Here is a 17,612-nt window from a genome sequence, read left to right on the forward strand (position 1 = left end):
CTTACTTATGCTCTTCTTCAAGTTTGACACTGATCAATGAAATTTGTAAAAACTGAGATCATGCACTGTTCTAAACTAGGAGGCAATACCCTTTCTTGATTATTTCCGGGGAAATACTGAAAAAAAAGTTATAAAAATTGGGGACTAAGCATTTAGTAGGATTCCAAGTCAGATATGAGAGTAATGCAAGCTTATTTTCCCTTTTCTCCCCCTTTAAAAGGAGACAGGAGATAAAACAGCATGCACTCCAAAGAGTAAGACCAAGAAAGTAACTTTGTATTTCTTTATATATGAGTACAAAAAGAAATACCAAAAATAAAAAACAACTATTAATTATCACACTTATTTCCAGATTTTTAGGATTGCACATTATGATGCCAAGCTTCTTAGATTGCTCATTTTAGGAAATAGAGAGAAATGGTCGTAAACACAGGCCCCACTTCATTTTTCCATGTAAAATCCATTTGACCATGTGCTTTAATAATTGTTGAAAAAAAAGATTTTTATATGCTTGAAACAGACAAGCACAAAGAACTCACCAGTGTAAATTAAAACTGTAGATCCCAAACCAATAATTTGAAAATTACTAAAGTCTAGCCTTTAATGTTCCACATGCAAACTTAACTCTGGTCTTCTAAAAAATCTTTGATGTGCAGTGATATTTAAATCAACTCCCTCCATTGGATTTTGCAGAATCTTTTTTTAAGCATCCTCACGTCAACTTGTTAGAGATGGCAGGAGACTGAGACTAAGGAACTTTGATTTCAAGCTCAACATTTTGCCCTCAGCAGGTGGAGTTCAGTACCTTAGGACCTGACAGCTCTGTCACCTTCACCCTGCTTCTGACTGCATCCTACTTCTGCTCCTGTCTGTTCCCCAATGCTGATCCTTTCCAAACTCCTTGCCCATCTGTGAGTAAGGGATTGAGGTCTCTTCCCTCTTTTTTTTTTTTTTTTGTGGGGTGAAGGCAGGGGTTGCACACAACTTAAAAGCCTTTAAAAATCCACTGACAGCTGGAAGACACAGCCAGAAGAAACACTTGCAAAGGGCATTTTGCTCCAGTCCTACATCTCAGGAGCGATGGGTGACGTCCCTTTGAGGGGAAGGCACGCTCTGTGCCAGTGAATTCTTTGGATAATTTGGGTGCCAACATCTAAGCAGCATTTGTGAAATATACTGGAAACACATACAATATGCAATGCTTGAAAATTGGCTAACTTTAGGTGCATATTACTGGAAGGACCAAAAGCAAAGCAACCCTTGTGATAAACTTAAAACTCACATGTTTGATGATAGAGTCATAAAGTATTTTTTAGCCTGAAAAACAACATATTTATTCTCTAACATTACCTCCCAAAACAAGTGATTTTTCCTAAAACCTCACACATTATTTCAGTCTGAGGCATGCATTCACCTTAAAGACATTTGATCTGAAAAGCCAAATTTCAAAAAGGTAATAAGCAATAAATAACAGGATTTTACTGACTTCTTAATCATCTTTTCACATATCCTTATAATCTCTCTCTCTCTCTCTATATATATATATGTATATTCAAATATATATGCAAATATAAAACCACATGCTTTCAGGATTGAAAGAAGATACACAATTTTGAATAGTTATATGAAAAACATTGTGTGAATATACTATTAAGTGAACTAAGGTTTTAATGTTCTAGTGAACAATCAGTTGGCTTTCATGATTTTTTTACACCATTCAATGGTCACATTTCAACAGACTCAAAACATCAGTCTAAAATACTGTAAAACATATAAAGTTGCTGAATAGGAATTTCCATGAGAAAAAGAAAAAGCTATGGAAAAAATAATTGAAACCAAAATGTCAGGGTCCCAAGTCCAGAAAATAAAGACATGATCTTGAAGGAGAAAGAGGTTCAGAAAAATGTTACTTAAAAAAATGTTACATTCTCAAAATAATTTTCTTGCAGAAAAGGATGTCAAATGTGTCCTTTCCCTCCAACTGTTGGATTTGTCAATTTTTTTTTTCATTCCTTTAATAGAGTTTTAAAGCTACCTGTCTCAGCAAGCCTTAGCAAACATTTCTTACCTGTGTCCCAACAGTCTCCTGAAAGCAGCGCCCAAGCTGAGTTTTAACTGAAACAGGAAACATATGAGGAATGGGTTGTTGATTTGTGTAAGTTGTATGTCCTTTCTGGGTCTTCTGATACGGAAGACCTTGGTAAGAGACCTGTGGATGTACTGGCTGAGGAACTTTCGCTTTTTGTCCTGTTGATGTGCTGTCAATCCTTGACACTTGGTGGATCTGAACTGAGGCTTCAGGGGGATGTTTCACATGGATATTCACTATGTTAGGAGGGAACTTCACTAAAATAATTGAAGGAAAAACACATAAGAGAAATTGGTAATAAAATATGTGAAAAAGACATCTTAGGCACCTCTAAGACATTTCTTTTTTGTACATCAGAATTTTTACAGAGTGCCTTGAAGTGACTGAAATATAAATGAAGCCCAAATTTGGGGGTTAGGGGGAAGGCTAAAGAACACATTGAGTCTCATTAACAAAGCAAGAAAATGAAAAATCTTCATGAAAGAAAGAACAATATTATAGGATTGTAAAGACTGCAAGATAAACATGGATGTCCAAATTGGCTGGTATCACATTAATATTTGTGGTCATACTGTGTAATAAGAATCCCATTCAAAGTTCCAGAATTCATAGTCTACTAGGTTATTTTTGGATATATAGTAAGCTTTATTTTCATTTTCAGATCCATCATCTTTCTCTGGAACACAGAAAAAGATTCAGATTTCATCCCTTCATCTTTATATACCTGCCAAGTCCCAAGCTCGCCCCTGCAAGAGCTGCCAGAATCTCAACCATCTAAAATCACCACTCCCTTTGTTGAACTTTGAATTCGGGGTTTGGCAGATAAAGGGGGAGGAAATGATTTTCAGACACTTCCGTTTTTAAATATGGTTGCAGTTGTAAGTCTAATCTGGGTATGTAGACTGAGACCCTCCAGTCAATGCAATCTGCCCAGAACTGCTTGTGACCCCTAAGCCTCTTTTCACTGGAACACAAAATGCCCTTTAAAGTAAACCAAATTATTATTGGGGTGGGCAGGGTGGAGAGGTGTGTAGCAAGCTGTGGAGTTTGTAAGCTGCATAACTAAGTTATCCTTTCTTGTGTCTGTCTGGGCCTCTCTCATCAGCAAGTACTGCACAGGCTACTCAAGGCCACACAGTCCATCAGAGGCAGCACCCCTTCCAAACATCAAGAGCCATAAAATACCATTTGATACAGCTTTCTCTATAATGCACACTGCATTGTTCAGTCTTCTGGATTATCTCCTTGTCTCTTGAAGTTTGAACTGTTCTTTAGGAACTTGATTAGGTATTTTCAGCTCCACTCCTCGGGAGCAATATTTCATCTATTGGAGCAACTTGAAAATTATAATATTTTAGAGAAATGCTTTTGGTTTTTGACATTATTTTCATTTCTCTAGGCACATTATCAATATTTACTGGTCTCACAAAGGACTTCCTTAAAAGAAACAGACTTATTTTTACACTGACTGCATTGTTTCATTTACGAAACTTGTCAACATACTCAGACAGAAACATCAGGAAGAGGATGGTAGAAAGTCAGCAAAATATGGCTGCAGGGTAAAGACCTTGCCTGTAGCTGAAAACAACCCTCAAGCAAAATGTATGCTACATGAGGTCTGCCAGAGGCAAACCCACAGGGGAAAGTTTCAGTGTGACAAGCAGAAGTAGTGAGGTCCTCTTCAGTTGTTAGACTGGGTTCAGAAGGCAAGACAAGACAGCCTAGTCTGTCTGTAAAAAGAACAAAACTCACTCCAATATTTTTATGTATGAAGAGAGATCCCTTCAACTAGTTTCTCCAGCTGCTAAATCTAAAAAATATAGTGATTCAAAAGAAACAGTGATTCAAAAATATAGTTTCTCAAAAGAAATCACTGAATTTCTCTGCTTTAGTGTCTCAATCCATCCAGAGATGTTCAGATGCTGAAAACATCAAATTTAGGCTGGGTTCTCCCATGCAGTATTATTATCACAATCCTCTCCAGGTCTTGGATCATTGCCTAGATGTGCTCATTTTTATTTTTGCCAGCCATTTCAGGATGAATTGTTTTATTCTTTCCTTTAAAGAAATAAAATATTCATCTCTCAACAATCCAACATCCTCATTTGGACACGTAAAGAGAAGAAAAGGCATTGTGACTGCTAATGATTCCTATGAGGATTTGAAGGTTGAGAAAAAATATTCAAGATGTCAGACTCTTTAGCAATGAGAAACCTAATGTGCATTTTAGGAGAGAATCTGAAGAATAACTATGTATCAAAAATTTGGGGCTTGTGGTCCACTGTATTGTCTAAAATTATTTCATCTGGAATTACATAGGCAGAAAAATAAACTGATGTTCTGCTGAATGTTTAGGTAATTATATTCTCTTCTTTGGATGGAGAAGATACTCAAAAGTACTTATAAAACATTGCATTTCCAGGATACTGTCAACAGTTCCTTCACAGCTCTGTCCTTTTCTGAATTACAATGTTAGATTATATTTATCACAAATATCTTTTAGCAAAGTTATTCAGAAACTATTTGCCAGTAACTGAACCTCCTCACAACTTTCCCTATATATTTTTTTTTTTTAATTCAGAGATACCAACCTTGAAGAGGTAATTTTAAAATTACCCCTGACCAAAAATCAATCTGGCAATTCAAACAAGCAAATAAAATTCACATTAGGTCCTATGTTGAGAATCTGAGTTGCAGGGGTCACTTTATATGGACAAGACTACACCCAGATAAAATACTACCTAGACCCATACGACACATAAGAAACAAATACAACACTTCTCTTCAAAGTAATCAGAAGTTTTCACCTCACAACAAAAGTATGAGAGGAAACAGTAATCCAAAGCTGAATGAACTTTCATGCATTTCAGACTTTAATGCTGTCTTTTTCACAGCATTAGCAGTAGTAAAACTTTTTTTTTTTTCCCAAATGATATTGTTATTTGGCCTGGAAGGAATGTTCTATTTAAGTGAATCATAACAAGGCCTATCTACACTAAACAGTTCACCACAAAACTAACTTATAAGACTCCACTAAGTCATGCAAGATAAACATGCTTGTATTTTTAGTTTTATATTAGATTTAAGATTGTTTATGTTGAAAAGCATGGTCTCTTCCCTCCACTAGTAACCATGGAATCACTTGCAGTCTCTGTCTAGGTACACTGCAATTTATGGACTCTGTTCAGCCACAATCATTGTCTTTTTGAAGAGGTCTACACTTCTGCAAGAAACCCCCTGCATTACCCTTTGACTCTGCAATTTGGATTAAATTGTGCCATAAAGCCAAGTAAATTTACCTACAAGCTCTTTTCAATAATAGATAAACATGCTTGTATTTTTAGTTTTATATTAGATTTAAGATTGTTTATGTTGAAAAGCATGGTCTCTTCCCTCCACTAGTAACCATGGAATCACTTGAAGTCTCTGTCTAGGTACACTGCAATTTATGGACTCTGTTCAGCCACAATCATTGTCTTTTTGAAGAGGTCTACACTTCTGCAAGAAACCCCCTGCATTATCCCTTGACTCTGCAATTTGCATTAAATTGTTGTACCATAAAGCAAAGTAAATTTACCTACAAACTCTTTTCAATAAGACTGTTATTTCTTATTATTTCAGTCATTGAGGAAAATACCTTCACGTTCTGGTGAGCTGATGATTCAAGTTGTGGTCTCAATATTTGATATGTGTAGATGTTGCACTATTGTTACTGGTTAAATACTCAAAATAATTCATTAAAACCAAGAAGTTAAAAATACCTATTAAGAAAGAAGTTACCTTTTACACCTTGCTGTCCAGACATTGTCAGTGGTAAAGTATGAGTAGAATGGATAACTTGTGATCCTACAGCCTTGTTCACCTGTTGCGGGTGGTGGTAGAGTTTTGGAGAACTGGCAGTCTGCACGGGAATCTGACAAAGTTTTCCAGTGTAATTAGGAGGACACTGGCATTTATCTCTAGAACTACACTGGCCTCCATTCATGCATGGAAGGTGGCAAATAACTGAAATGAAAACAGAAATAAAAATTTTGTTAATGACTTTAGCTTTAGTATTATCTGACCACATATCATGCACAAGTTGAAGAGGAAAGGAACAGGGTTGGAGAGCTTTGTTCTTCTTTCAGACATCTGAGGAAGGGCTATCCATCTGACATGTACTTTTAACTGCCTTGTGGTAAAACCACTTCCCTTCCCCTCCCTGTGATCTCTGATCTCTACCTTGTTTGCATCTTCTCTCCATGACAAACAGAAAGCAATTCTTTCCTTAGATATCCCAGCTATTTTCTGTCATGATGCTATTAAGCAAGACACTAAACTAATATGGTGTCTGGCTACATCTCTTTTTCACACTTCAGTACAGATACTCTTGTATTTTAGCCTCCTGTTTCTGAAAATCCTGGACTACTTACCCTTTCCTGGAAGTCTGCAAAAAAACTCACCCAAGAATAAAAAGTACTGGGGACAAATTTTCCATTTTGACTTTAAGTCTTGGCTGTTCTCTAGAAAACTATTTCTTGCAGAGTATTTAGATCTTTGCTTAACATTTACTTCTCAGATAAAAAAAATAAATTTGTATCCACCCATAAAGTTCACAACAATATCAAGAGATTCTACTGAAAGGATTTCACAGACAAACACCAAAGCATTAAAACCTTGTAACTCCAATATAAAGACAAGGGTAATTATTTCTGTGCTAGCTAGCACTTGCACATTTACAGGAATATAAATTATCAGATGAAACATGAAAAATGTCAACATCAAATGAAAAATATCTCTCAACTCAGAGGTACATGCAGTAATAGGCATAATTCAGCACTTTCTAAAAATATAATGTGGAATGTTATAATCAATCACAATGTAAACGAGCTGTCAGAATTTCCAAGAACAAAATTAAGTGAAAACAACAGGAAAAATACTGTAAGTTTTTGTTCAAGACAAACAAAGGTCATTTTTGTCAGGAATCAAATTGTATTTGAGAAATAGAGTTCGGTATCCATTTGTCAGATTTAAGATAAGTTTCTGACTTTAAAAAATAAGAACCTTTACAGTAATCATGGCATTTTGCTGGATTGGTATTGCTTGGTCTGTAATGAATTACAATAAAAATAACCAAGTGTAGATAATTCAAGGTAATTAAGAACCTAGTGCTCATTATTCCAATTGCTGTGACCTCTGGACAACCACAGGGTACTACTATTCTGAATACCATAGAAGCGTTGGAAAAGGAACCTGTGTGTTGTGTGCTGCAAGAAGACAAAGGAAAACACTCAGCAGCCCAAGGAGTTCTAACCCAGCTGTGTAATACCCTTGGGCCAGGAAACACTCAAGATACAGCACACTCAGCCAGGCTCATCACAGAGCAGCCTCACATTGCCCAGACAGGGTCTGGAACGCCAATGCCTGACTGCCGGATAGCTCCACGCACCATGCAAACTGCCAGAATTGTTTTTTCACTGTGCTCTGCAAAAGTATACTTGATACTTTTCTTGTTTTATCTTATATTTACATTTAATATAAACTGACTGAAAGTACTTCAAGCTGTAGCATTGTGCTTATGGTACTAAGTCAACCTTGGAAGGCTACCCATGACAGCACAAGGCTTACTTTTTTGGGTCCCAGCCCTTGTTGGGACTTATCTGAGTGTGTAAAAGATATCCTTACAGAACTGCTGTTACTTCAGAGCAAAATGAAGGAGGGCTGACCACAGCAGTGACTAAAGCATGACAGACAACTCTCTCTCTCTGGTACCATTTCTTCCTGAGCAGCCACAAACAAGCAGCTGCACTGCAATAGAGACAACACACAAAGAATTTTAGTGCTTTTAAACATATGCCTGAACAAGGCTGAACACCGAGGTGGTTTTCATGCAAAGTAAAATCACACAATGAAACAATATGAAACAGCATTAAGCAGGGAGCAGTTTGATGTCTGAAGGAAGTACAGTGAAACAAAGGCTAACAAGAATAGTTTCACTGTGGAATTCCTTGAATGCAAGAGGTCTACCCTATAGATTTTCCTCCCCCTCTCTCCAGGGTCGAGGCAACAAGATAACATGCAAAATCCACCTTTTAAAAAACATAAATTTAACCAGAATTTCCACCCAAATATATTAATTTCTTCTGTGCTACTAAAAAGCAACTCCTGTAAAGCAATTGACATCTAGAAGATCAAATTGCATGGGTATCTCTGCACCACGAGGCACTCTTCACATGTTTCTCTCCTGCAGGAATCTGTGGGTAATGAATGAATAAGTACATGAAAAGATTTGGTTTTGAGCAAAAAGTTTGCACTAAAAATACCAGGAAGGAAGATGCCAACAGAAAAGAGTTGGTTCCCATTCCTTCTCACACCTGTTTGCTTGGATATCCACCCAAACAATTTGTGCAAGTGCAAACAAATGACAATAAAAGGTCTAGTATGAGGTAAATAATTAAGAATATTTAATCCTTCAGTATTTAAACATAACAGGAAATAAAAATTCCAAGCTTCCAACATTATCATGTTGTGTAAATCACTCAGCTAACTGATACTGATTTACATTTCTGGCCTAATATATGAGAAAGGAAGTTTAAGAGAGAATACAGGAAATGTATTCTGAGAATATAAAGTTCTGTAATAAAAATTCTAAATTCTGAAATATACAATTGTAAGTTCAAATCAGTCATGCAAAACCAAATAGGATGTAATCTCAGGCTAAACTGAAAACTTGACAATCTCAAACAGTACATATTATGAGAACTTTAAAAAAAAGCAACTTGAAAACAAAAGACCAAAGTTAAAAAAACCCAAAAACCCACACAACACTGAAATAAAATTTCTGATTATTTTAAATAGGTATAAGCAGTCACACTCTTGTTTCATGATTTCTTCAGGTAGTTTATGGCCAGGAGAAGGAGCTGCATTTGATTGTTACACTGGTGCTGGAAATTACTGTCAAATAACCTCACTAGAAGTGGAATATACACACAGACCATTTGAGAACAGTGAGCTGGAGGAGCATAAGCTTTCAAACAGGCAGAGGAAGAAACCTCTGCTGTTCCTTGACAAGGCTCTGGGAATCTCTATTTAACAAAGACCGAAGAGCCCCAGGGGAAGGACCACTTAAGACAGAAACAGGACATAAAGCCAGGGTATGTTTGAACAGCTCAACCTCTCCTGTACGTTTTTTTACTTTGTTTTGTCTTGTCATTGAGGCTAAAAAACCTAAACAGAATGGCAGAATACCGCCAGAGGCATAAGGGACATTCCAGACAAAAACCAGACCCATGCTTTTTGGGAGAGGCCATTTGAAGATGCTGGGTTTGCACCTAAGTGCTCAACTGACATTCAGAAAAAGGGTACACTGAAGCCTGATTCTCACTGGCCTTGTTACCATCTCCTCTGAAAATAAGAAAATAGAAGAAATAAAAGTATCCATTATGGAGTGAAATCAGCCCTTGATAAAAATGTGAAGATAGGTCTGCATAGGATGAGAAGCCATTTCAGTTCACATATGGGTATCTTACAAACTAAGCAAAGGAAGTATTAATGGATCTAAGAAAGGCAACAATTTCCTCACTTGGGTCTACTGTAACCTAAGTCTCTCAATGGTCTCTAAGGAACAGCCAGCATATGACTGAACAAGCTTAATTATTTTTCTGACTATAAATGAACACACATCCTTTAGAAACGTGGAGACAGGTTTAAGAAAACATTAACAATAAGTATTCTTCCCATCCTTGGGCATGTAATTGGTAATAGCAAGCTTTGATTGCTCTGGCATCCAAAACCCTTAACTCTTCCCAGTCTGGCACAGCTTGCTGTGTATCACTGTTCAAAATGAGCCAGGCAGTGAAGGTGCATCAAGATGCCCCCAAAGAGAGTCTCTGAATGGCTCAATGCATAGAAAAAGAACATTTGCAAGATGATTCCAATAAAGCTGCCGCAGTTATGGTTTGGAAACACTAGTACAGGGCATGAAATCATCAACAAAGCAGCTAGGAAACCACTGATAAATACAGTTTGTTCATGTAATTAAATAATCTAATTTGTTTTCAATACTCAAACAACCTCGAACAACTCCAGATAAACTCATTTAATCAAGTCCAAATGTTTTCATTTAATCAAAACAATATGTAACAAAACAAATTCCAAGCACCTAAAGCCTCCTAATCCTTAAAAAATAGCCCATGCTTACCCAAACAAGCCCTTAGGATGGAAGGAAACTCCCTTCCTGTAACCAGTGTTAGAGAAAATGAAGATGGGTTTTGAAATGTTCCTCATCAGACTCTCCAAATTCCTTTTCTTTTACACCTCAGGGAACATATGAGTTTCCCTCACCACTCTTTGCCTTTACTACTTACATGCTATCAACAATTCAAGCGTAAGCACTATTCAATCACACCACTAGGCTTGCCAAGGAAAACCTTGAACTGCTTATGTAGATTACAGTATTTCCACTGGATGCATCACAAAGAGCAGATTAATTTTGTCTCTGAGTACTGCAGTTATCCAGCATTACTACATGCCCTCCAGCTGTTTGGGCATCTTTCATCCACCCTGTTACTAAGCACACAGAAAGCAGACCTTTGCAGACCTACAGAGTACAAATTGTCACACTGCCATATGCAGCATTCTTATAATAGAGTGCTCTGAAACACAACAAGATTTGGGTAAAAGTTGAAACCCAGAGGTGCCACATAGGGATCTGCACAATTGCTCTAAACTTATTTCCACTTTCTAATTGCAGCAACACTTACAGCAACTCAAAAAAGGCAGAGGAGTGAACTACAGTGGTGATGTTATCTCTCTGGTTTGAACTCTTCCCTACCTTTTTTCCCCTCTTTTTCTTAACCTGTGGTACCTCTACTTTCTAACTAATTGATCCTAAACTCTTTTCAGATCTCTGGTTGTCACTCAGAGGTGTTATGTAAAGAAGTTGCAAGTTAAAAAATAAATTACTTCAGAAGCATTCAGATAATCTTGGTATCACCAACTTGTGCTTGGGGATGCAAAGGGAGATGAGAAAAATCTTTATGTAGCCTTAGAAGTATAATACCTCTCCATTCATCTCTGAATTTATCCTAATGTTTATATTTTGACTTTTAATATAAACATTCCACCACAACAAGAAAAAGCAATTTTAAAATGTAGATCTGATAGCAAGAGCTCCAGCATGAGATGTAAGAATGATTTTTTGCTGCTCCAAAAACACTGAAACACCTCTGTAACACCACTGAAAACAGTGAAGTGATGCCCCACTCCTGTGACTGGCCTTCAGTATCATGTTACATGAACATGATACTGAAGGCACTTGAGATGTTTCTTCTGGAAAGACGTAAAATCTGCAACACTGCAGGGAAAAACTTTAAACACAGACCTAGCTCAAACCTAACTGTATGATAAAAAAATAGGCAGGTACTAAACCGGGTTCTCAGCTACTGCAAATTATTACAGCTACTGACTTCATTTAGAATTTGCCTTATTTTTAAACTAATGCTACCAAGAGATCTTATAAAAAAAAAAAAAAAGTAATGCACCCCTACTTGGGAAGGGAATTATAAATACTGCTATTTAATCAGATAAGCAAACCAAATGACTACCAAAATAGGCAAGCTTTGTGGGGCTATTCCAGTCTGGATCATGCATGTTTTTTGGAGCTAATGGAGGCTATATTGTCAACTATGGAACATTCTGATACTGAAATCTGGGGAGCAAGTTCAGATCATAAAGGACAAGGCTGCAATATGTTATAAAGATATACATACCTTTGAGTGAGCATCATGATCAGCAAGAAATCCAGAAAGAACATGCACTAGATAATTTCACTCTACTACTTATCTGTGTTCCTCCACTTTAAACTTGCTACTTTAAAACAGCTCAGGAAGAAAAGCTGGATGTACATTTTCAAGTACTCAACCTGAAGATGTGTACATAAAGTCAACCAAGAGACATCCAATATGTTCCCAGGTATTTCATTCATCTCTCATTGTGGGTCCCAATGGGATGGGAGTCTCATTGGCCCTGTACCACATCTTTCTAAACTCTTGTGATAAACCAACTATCCTCAGTGTCAAATGCAACACAGGCCTGTTGTGTAGGTGCCTGACATGATCACCATCTGACCAACAGCTGCCAATAAAACACTCATTGTTACAGTCTGGAAAGAACAGGAGGGATGGAAAGAACAGGAAGGATGAAAAACAGTCATAGAATATCCAAATACTATCAGAAAAATTCAATGCATGCTGTGGCACAGAAAATGGCCTAAAGCTGTGCTTACTCAATATAGAAAGGGTATAGCAAAAATTATGGTAGTTGCAAAGTGATTGACAGGAGGATTCTTACTAACAGGCATGATGCTTAGTCAATCCTTAATAACTCTGCTTCTAATACTCTCAATATCTGAGATAATTCAGACACTATTTTGGGAGGCAAGGAGACACTGCTAAAGAGTCATCTGAGTCACTCCTACACTGATCATAGGTGGAGAATTTATTGACTTTATAGGACATCATCCACATATACTGAGGAGTATATCACAAGAGTTAGGCTTAGACTCAGTATACTAAGAAAAACAAAAAACTCCCACCAGTTGCTGCTTATCAAGAATTAATGCCTTACAAATGGTAAGAGGCAGGGTGAGACCTTCGAGACTTTTGCTAACACATAGAAAAAAAGCTCCTCCAGACACTTTTTTGTATTTCTAGTGTATTGATATTTATTTTCCTCAAAAATAAAATAACTAGGAAAAGCTGGCTTTGGAACGGTAACAATTAGCCCCTTGCTTAAAACAAGTGTGCTGCAGTATAAAAACTTCATAGCTATCAATTTAAGCAGTCCTGCATAACGTCTTAGTTGCCATTGTCGAAGTAGGAATACTGACATCAAGGTGCATGGTGCCAGATGAAAACTACCCTTCCTAAGTTCCCAGGGTTTTTAAGATCTACCCTTCTGTATATGTTTCATGTGCCTGAGCATGTGTAACACTAACATGTATTAGTTAACGTTGTTGAAACACACCCATTTTCAGCAGAACAAGAATTCAAGAGAAGGACAGGTAAAAATGAGCAGCAAGCATCTTTATTGCTACAGGATCCTTCCAGACTATATTCTTCCCTTCAGGTGCCTGCTGAGCAGCCCTACCCACCTTTAAGGACAAGAGGATTAATTACTAATTTGACCATAATGACACTGGGCTGTCACTGCTCATGCACTGTTACAATCTGAAGACATCAGTGAACTGAACCTCTGCTCTGACACCTATTGTCCTATGAGGCTATTGCCAAAAAACAGACTGGACTATCACACGCAGTAACAGCCAGTAGCATAAGGCAGAGAAAAGAGCTCCTCCTAGACATCTGACTACTTGATTACCAACAGACAAAACAGCTGAGAAACACTGGCCATGCTTCTGTTATGCAAAGGCTCTGAAGACCACAGAAGTAGTAAAGCTGACACTGACCAGGGACATCAGCTTCCTTACAATTTCTGGCAACTGAATAATAGATATTTAAGCTGATGTGCTGGCTTCAGCTGGGGTAGAGTTAATTATCTTCACAGTGGCTGGTATGGAGTTGTAATTTGGGTTTGTGCTGACTATAGTGTTGATAATGTAGAGATGTTGTTATTGCTGAGCAGAGCTTACAGCCTCTTTACATGGGCAAAAAGGCTGAGGATGCACAGGAAACTGAGGGGAGACACCAGGACTGGTGACCCCAAATGACCAGAGGGATATTCTGGACCATACAACATCATGTGTAAGATCATGCTCAGTGTAAAAAGCCGGGGGAAAGAAGGAGGAAGGAAGGGACATTCAGAATGATGGTATTTGTCTTCCCAAGACACTGTTACGTGTAATGAAGCCCTGCTGTCTTGGGAGTGGCTGAACACCTGCCTACCCACGGGAAGCAGTGAATTAATTCCTAGTTTTACGTTGCTTGCATGCATGGCTGTCTGCTTTCTCTATTAAAGACCTTCATTTCAACCCAAGGGTTTTCCAGCTTTTACCCTCCCGATTCTCTCCCCAGATCCACTCACATGAGGAAGTGAGTGGCTGCACAGGAATTGGTTGCTGGCTGGAGTTAAGCCACAACACCTGACATTCATTCCTATTTAACCTTTGGTGCCTTCTTGAGCCACACAAGTTAGGAGTGCTGTTATCTGAGTTTTCCTGGTCTGACAGTGAAGACAGGCTGGCCCAGCAGGCCAGTAAGAACATGCACAAGCCAACTTGCCATACAGGTGCATCTCAGCACCCACTCACAACTAGCCTCTTCACTGAGCTATCTCAGTATGGTTTGGTGAGCCAGATGAACCCCCAAACTTAGACCCAAATGGTCTATGAACACTGATTCTCTGCATCCCACCATACCACAAGACATCCTCCAACAACAAAATTATGTTTAAAATAGAAAAAGAAAAGCCACAGAAACCATAGTCATTACAAAAATTTCCAAACATAAGAGACTGGTCTCTGATTACTGTAGCATTACCACAGTGCTCATTTTGGTGTAAAAACATCTACAAGAAGAATAAAATAAGAACACTCTCTTTAAAGTGGGTATTCATTAGCATACAAATAGCAGCTCATAATCCAGGCATTCATGGAAGAGTTAAAAAACATGAAAAACACAGGCTATGATTTTCTGGCACTGGCTACATCGCTAGAAATTGGAAAGTTTTCTAGGGAGTTGACCTTGCGGTGGTGACACAATGTGAGAATGGAATGGATATTGTTCAGAGTTTGAGTCATAAATTAGGTCATCAGAGACCAGTGAAAAGCTAGAGACTCAAATCCTAGAGTTCTGGGAGAGGAAAGGAGAAAAGTCACTGCTAGCAAATCAGAAGGATAAAGGTTACTCTGCAGAGAATGTACAGTTGGAAATTAATTTTAAAAAAACACAACTTCACTACCCATTGTGGTTCTTACAACCAAAATAGATGTATAAATTGTCGCACGAGCTGTGCAAACCCAAAACACAATCAATGCTGCCTGGCCATGTCCAGTTCCAAACAGCTTAACCATGCACCAAGTTCCCCTGAGCTGTGTACAACCTCAATGAGAAGCTTCACACCACAATGTTGTACCCAGCCCTGTGCACTGAAATGTGTACAAGTACGAAAAAATCCCTTTTCTCCTATGTCACACAAGGCTTTCTGTGTAACTCTGGTTAGACAGAAGATGTTCTAGCACCTACATTTATAGCATCTAACATAACAGACTGAATTTAATGCATTCAAACAATAAATAAGAGAGATACAATGGACACATTAATTTTCTGCTTTTCTGCTTTCAACAAAGCAGAAAGGTAGTATTACAGCTTATGTTATGAAGCTGGTCTCCCCTGTTTACCCATACCAGCAGTTTCCAAAGCAGGGTGTGCTCATCCCACACAGGGGGCCACAAAATGCAGTGGGATGCACGAAAGAACTATGTTTTGTACCATTAATAAATAGAATGAGTTCTCAAAAGAGTTCACTTAGTCTATTTTTATCCATTTTTACTTTCTATTTTGTCTATGGTTTATAATGGACAAATAGATCATATATACAGTAGCAGGTGTATATAATTTATAAATATATACATATTGGAGAGAGTGTTCAAAAATATTTTATTGATAGGAATGTACAATCATTTGGAGACCGCTCCCCTATACATCCTATGGACAGAGACAGTCCTTCTAAGAGAGAAGTCAAAGATCTAATTTCTAAATTATGAGATTAACAGCTGCTAAAAGTTCCCCTAAACTTGAAATACCTGAGTAATATCAAATACAAAAATTTTATTTAAGAGCTCATCCTAATATCTTTAAATTAAACAGAAAACACAACCAAAATGGATGAATAAAATATAGATGAGAAATACTCTGAGTTCTTAAAACTCAATCATTTTCCTGTGCAATTAGAAAACATCCAATTTTACTTCTATTCATTGACTAGCAGCCCTCAAGACTTTGCAAGAGATTAGTGGGGAAAAAAAAAAGAGTTTACAGCTCCCATAGACTTCAACTTGATTCACATTCACAAATCCCTGGCTGAAAGTTCATGGTCCACCCACTTAACAGGTTTTTATGGATATATAGAAAACTCACTGAATTTAATTGTGTACATAATGAAGATAAAGTTCATGTTCCAAAAGAAAAATCCAGGAATCCCAGTGCCTCTGCAAAATAGGACTCTCAATTACAGTGATACTCAAATCTAAGAGCTAATTACAGGTGAAATGGTTAGATGACACTATACAGACTACACAAGCACTGAGATAAGATTTATCTGGAGCAGAATAAAAAAACCAGAACAAGCAGTAAAAAGGCTGAATGGGGAAAGACTCTGATCAACAGAGCAGTGATAGCTGCTTGCTTTCTTCTGACTGTGCTAAACCCAGAAGGACACATTTAATACAAATCCATTTGCTAAGAAATCTATTAATGACAAATGCCATATTTTAACATGTAGAGAAAATTTTCAGACTCTTTCCTCTGTACTTGCATAATTTAGAGTCAATTTCTTTTTTAAGTCACAGTTGGCATATACTTGATCTTCAGTGAGGTGTGTGCAGAATTTAGTTTAGCAATAACATAGTTATAGCTGTAAAAGATAGTGTATCTACATGAATATGCAACAATTTAATAATTCAAATAAATGCACTCTTAGTTCTTTTTTTACAGCACTTCAAGTCAGACGTACATAAACTAATCTCTATAAATTAAAACCATATACAGTAAAATAAAACATTATGCATTTTAACTTTGTGTTCTGTTTTGCTTTAACTTTGAGGGAAACATACTCCACATGTTTTTGAATGGCTGCAGGTGTGGATTTTGTACCATTTCCATTTGTGGTTTTTCCTATGACTGCACATCCAAAACTGTGTTCTCTGCAATAGACAGTTTGGGGAGTACTTTGAGAGCAGATGGACTTTTGCTTCATGGTGATGGTCTGAAGTCTTTAAGATGAGCAAGGGAAACAAGTGGATGAGTGGAAACAAGTTGCTAACAGACTTGTTTGAGTTTAACCTCATTAAAATGAACTATATCTTTTCTACCAATTAGCATCTCGCCTCCACTGGAATCTGAGCTGAAGATGTCAATTTTGAATAACTATTTTAAGGTTATGAACAAAGAACTCACTGTATGTTCCAGATGCTGTATGTTTCATGGCAGAAACAAGAACTATTTTTTGATGACAAGTTCCGATAAATATATGGGGGGAAAGAAATCATTCTTTTTGAACAGATGTGGATATCAAAACCAACAAAATCATTAAAATACAATTTTTCTTAGTAATTTGAGCACTGGAGGCCCATAATTGAAAATGCATTAAAATCCTGAGCTTTGCTCAACCTATAGAATGGTACACTTAAATTACAGGATAGAACTGTAGTGCACTACTATTTCAGATTAGAAAAGCCTATACTATACTACCTGGACTGTACGTAAATCAATTCATTCTGCTGTCAGCTCAGATTCATTTACAGAACAAAAGGAGGCTGGAAAAAAAGTCTTTTGAATTCATGGTCATAATTGGTTCCTCCCAAATA

The 17,612-nt window shown here is 37.4% G+C and overlaps 1 protein-coding gene across 9 annotated transcripts in view; it reads right to left on the minus strand.

Moving 5' to 3' along the window:
* LTBP1 (latent transforming growth factor beta binding protein 1) overlaps positions 1–17,612 on the minus strand; it is a 187,177-nt gene that overhangs the window by 97,043 nt on the left and 72,522 nt on the right. For 8 of the 9 annotated variants that reach the window (XM_039719008.1, XM_039719006.1, XM_039719004.1 and 5 more), the window contains 2 exons: positions 5,870–6,094; positions 2,069–2,346 (listed from right to left, as the gene is read on the minus strand). In XM_039719008.1, the coding sequence (XP_039574942.1) occupies positions 2,069–2,346; positions 5,870–6,094 (503 nt within the window). The remainder of the gene's footprint in view (positions 1–2,068; positions 2,347–5,869; positions 6,095–17,612) is intronic. The other variant, XM_039719007.1, reaches the window with a different exon arrangement.

The sequence above is a fragment of the Passer montanus genome, unplaced genomic scaffold (genome assembly GCF_014805655.1).
Source record: "Passer montanus isolate IOZ18808 unplaced genomic scaffold, ASM1480565v1 scaffold40, whole genome shotgun sequence".
Taxonomy (NCBI): domain Eukaryota; kingdom Metazoa; phylum Chordata; class Aves; order Passeriformes; family Passeridae; genus Passer; species Passer montanus.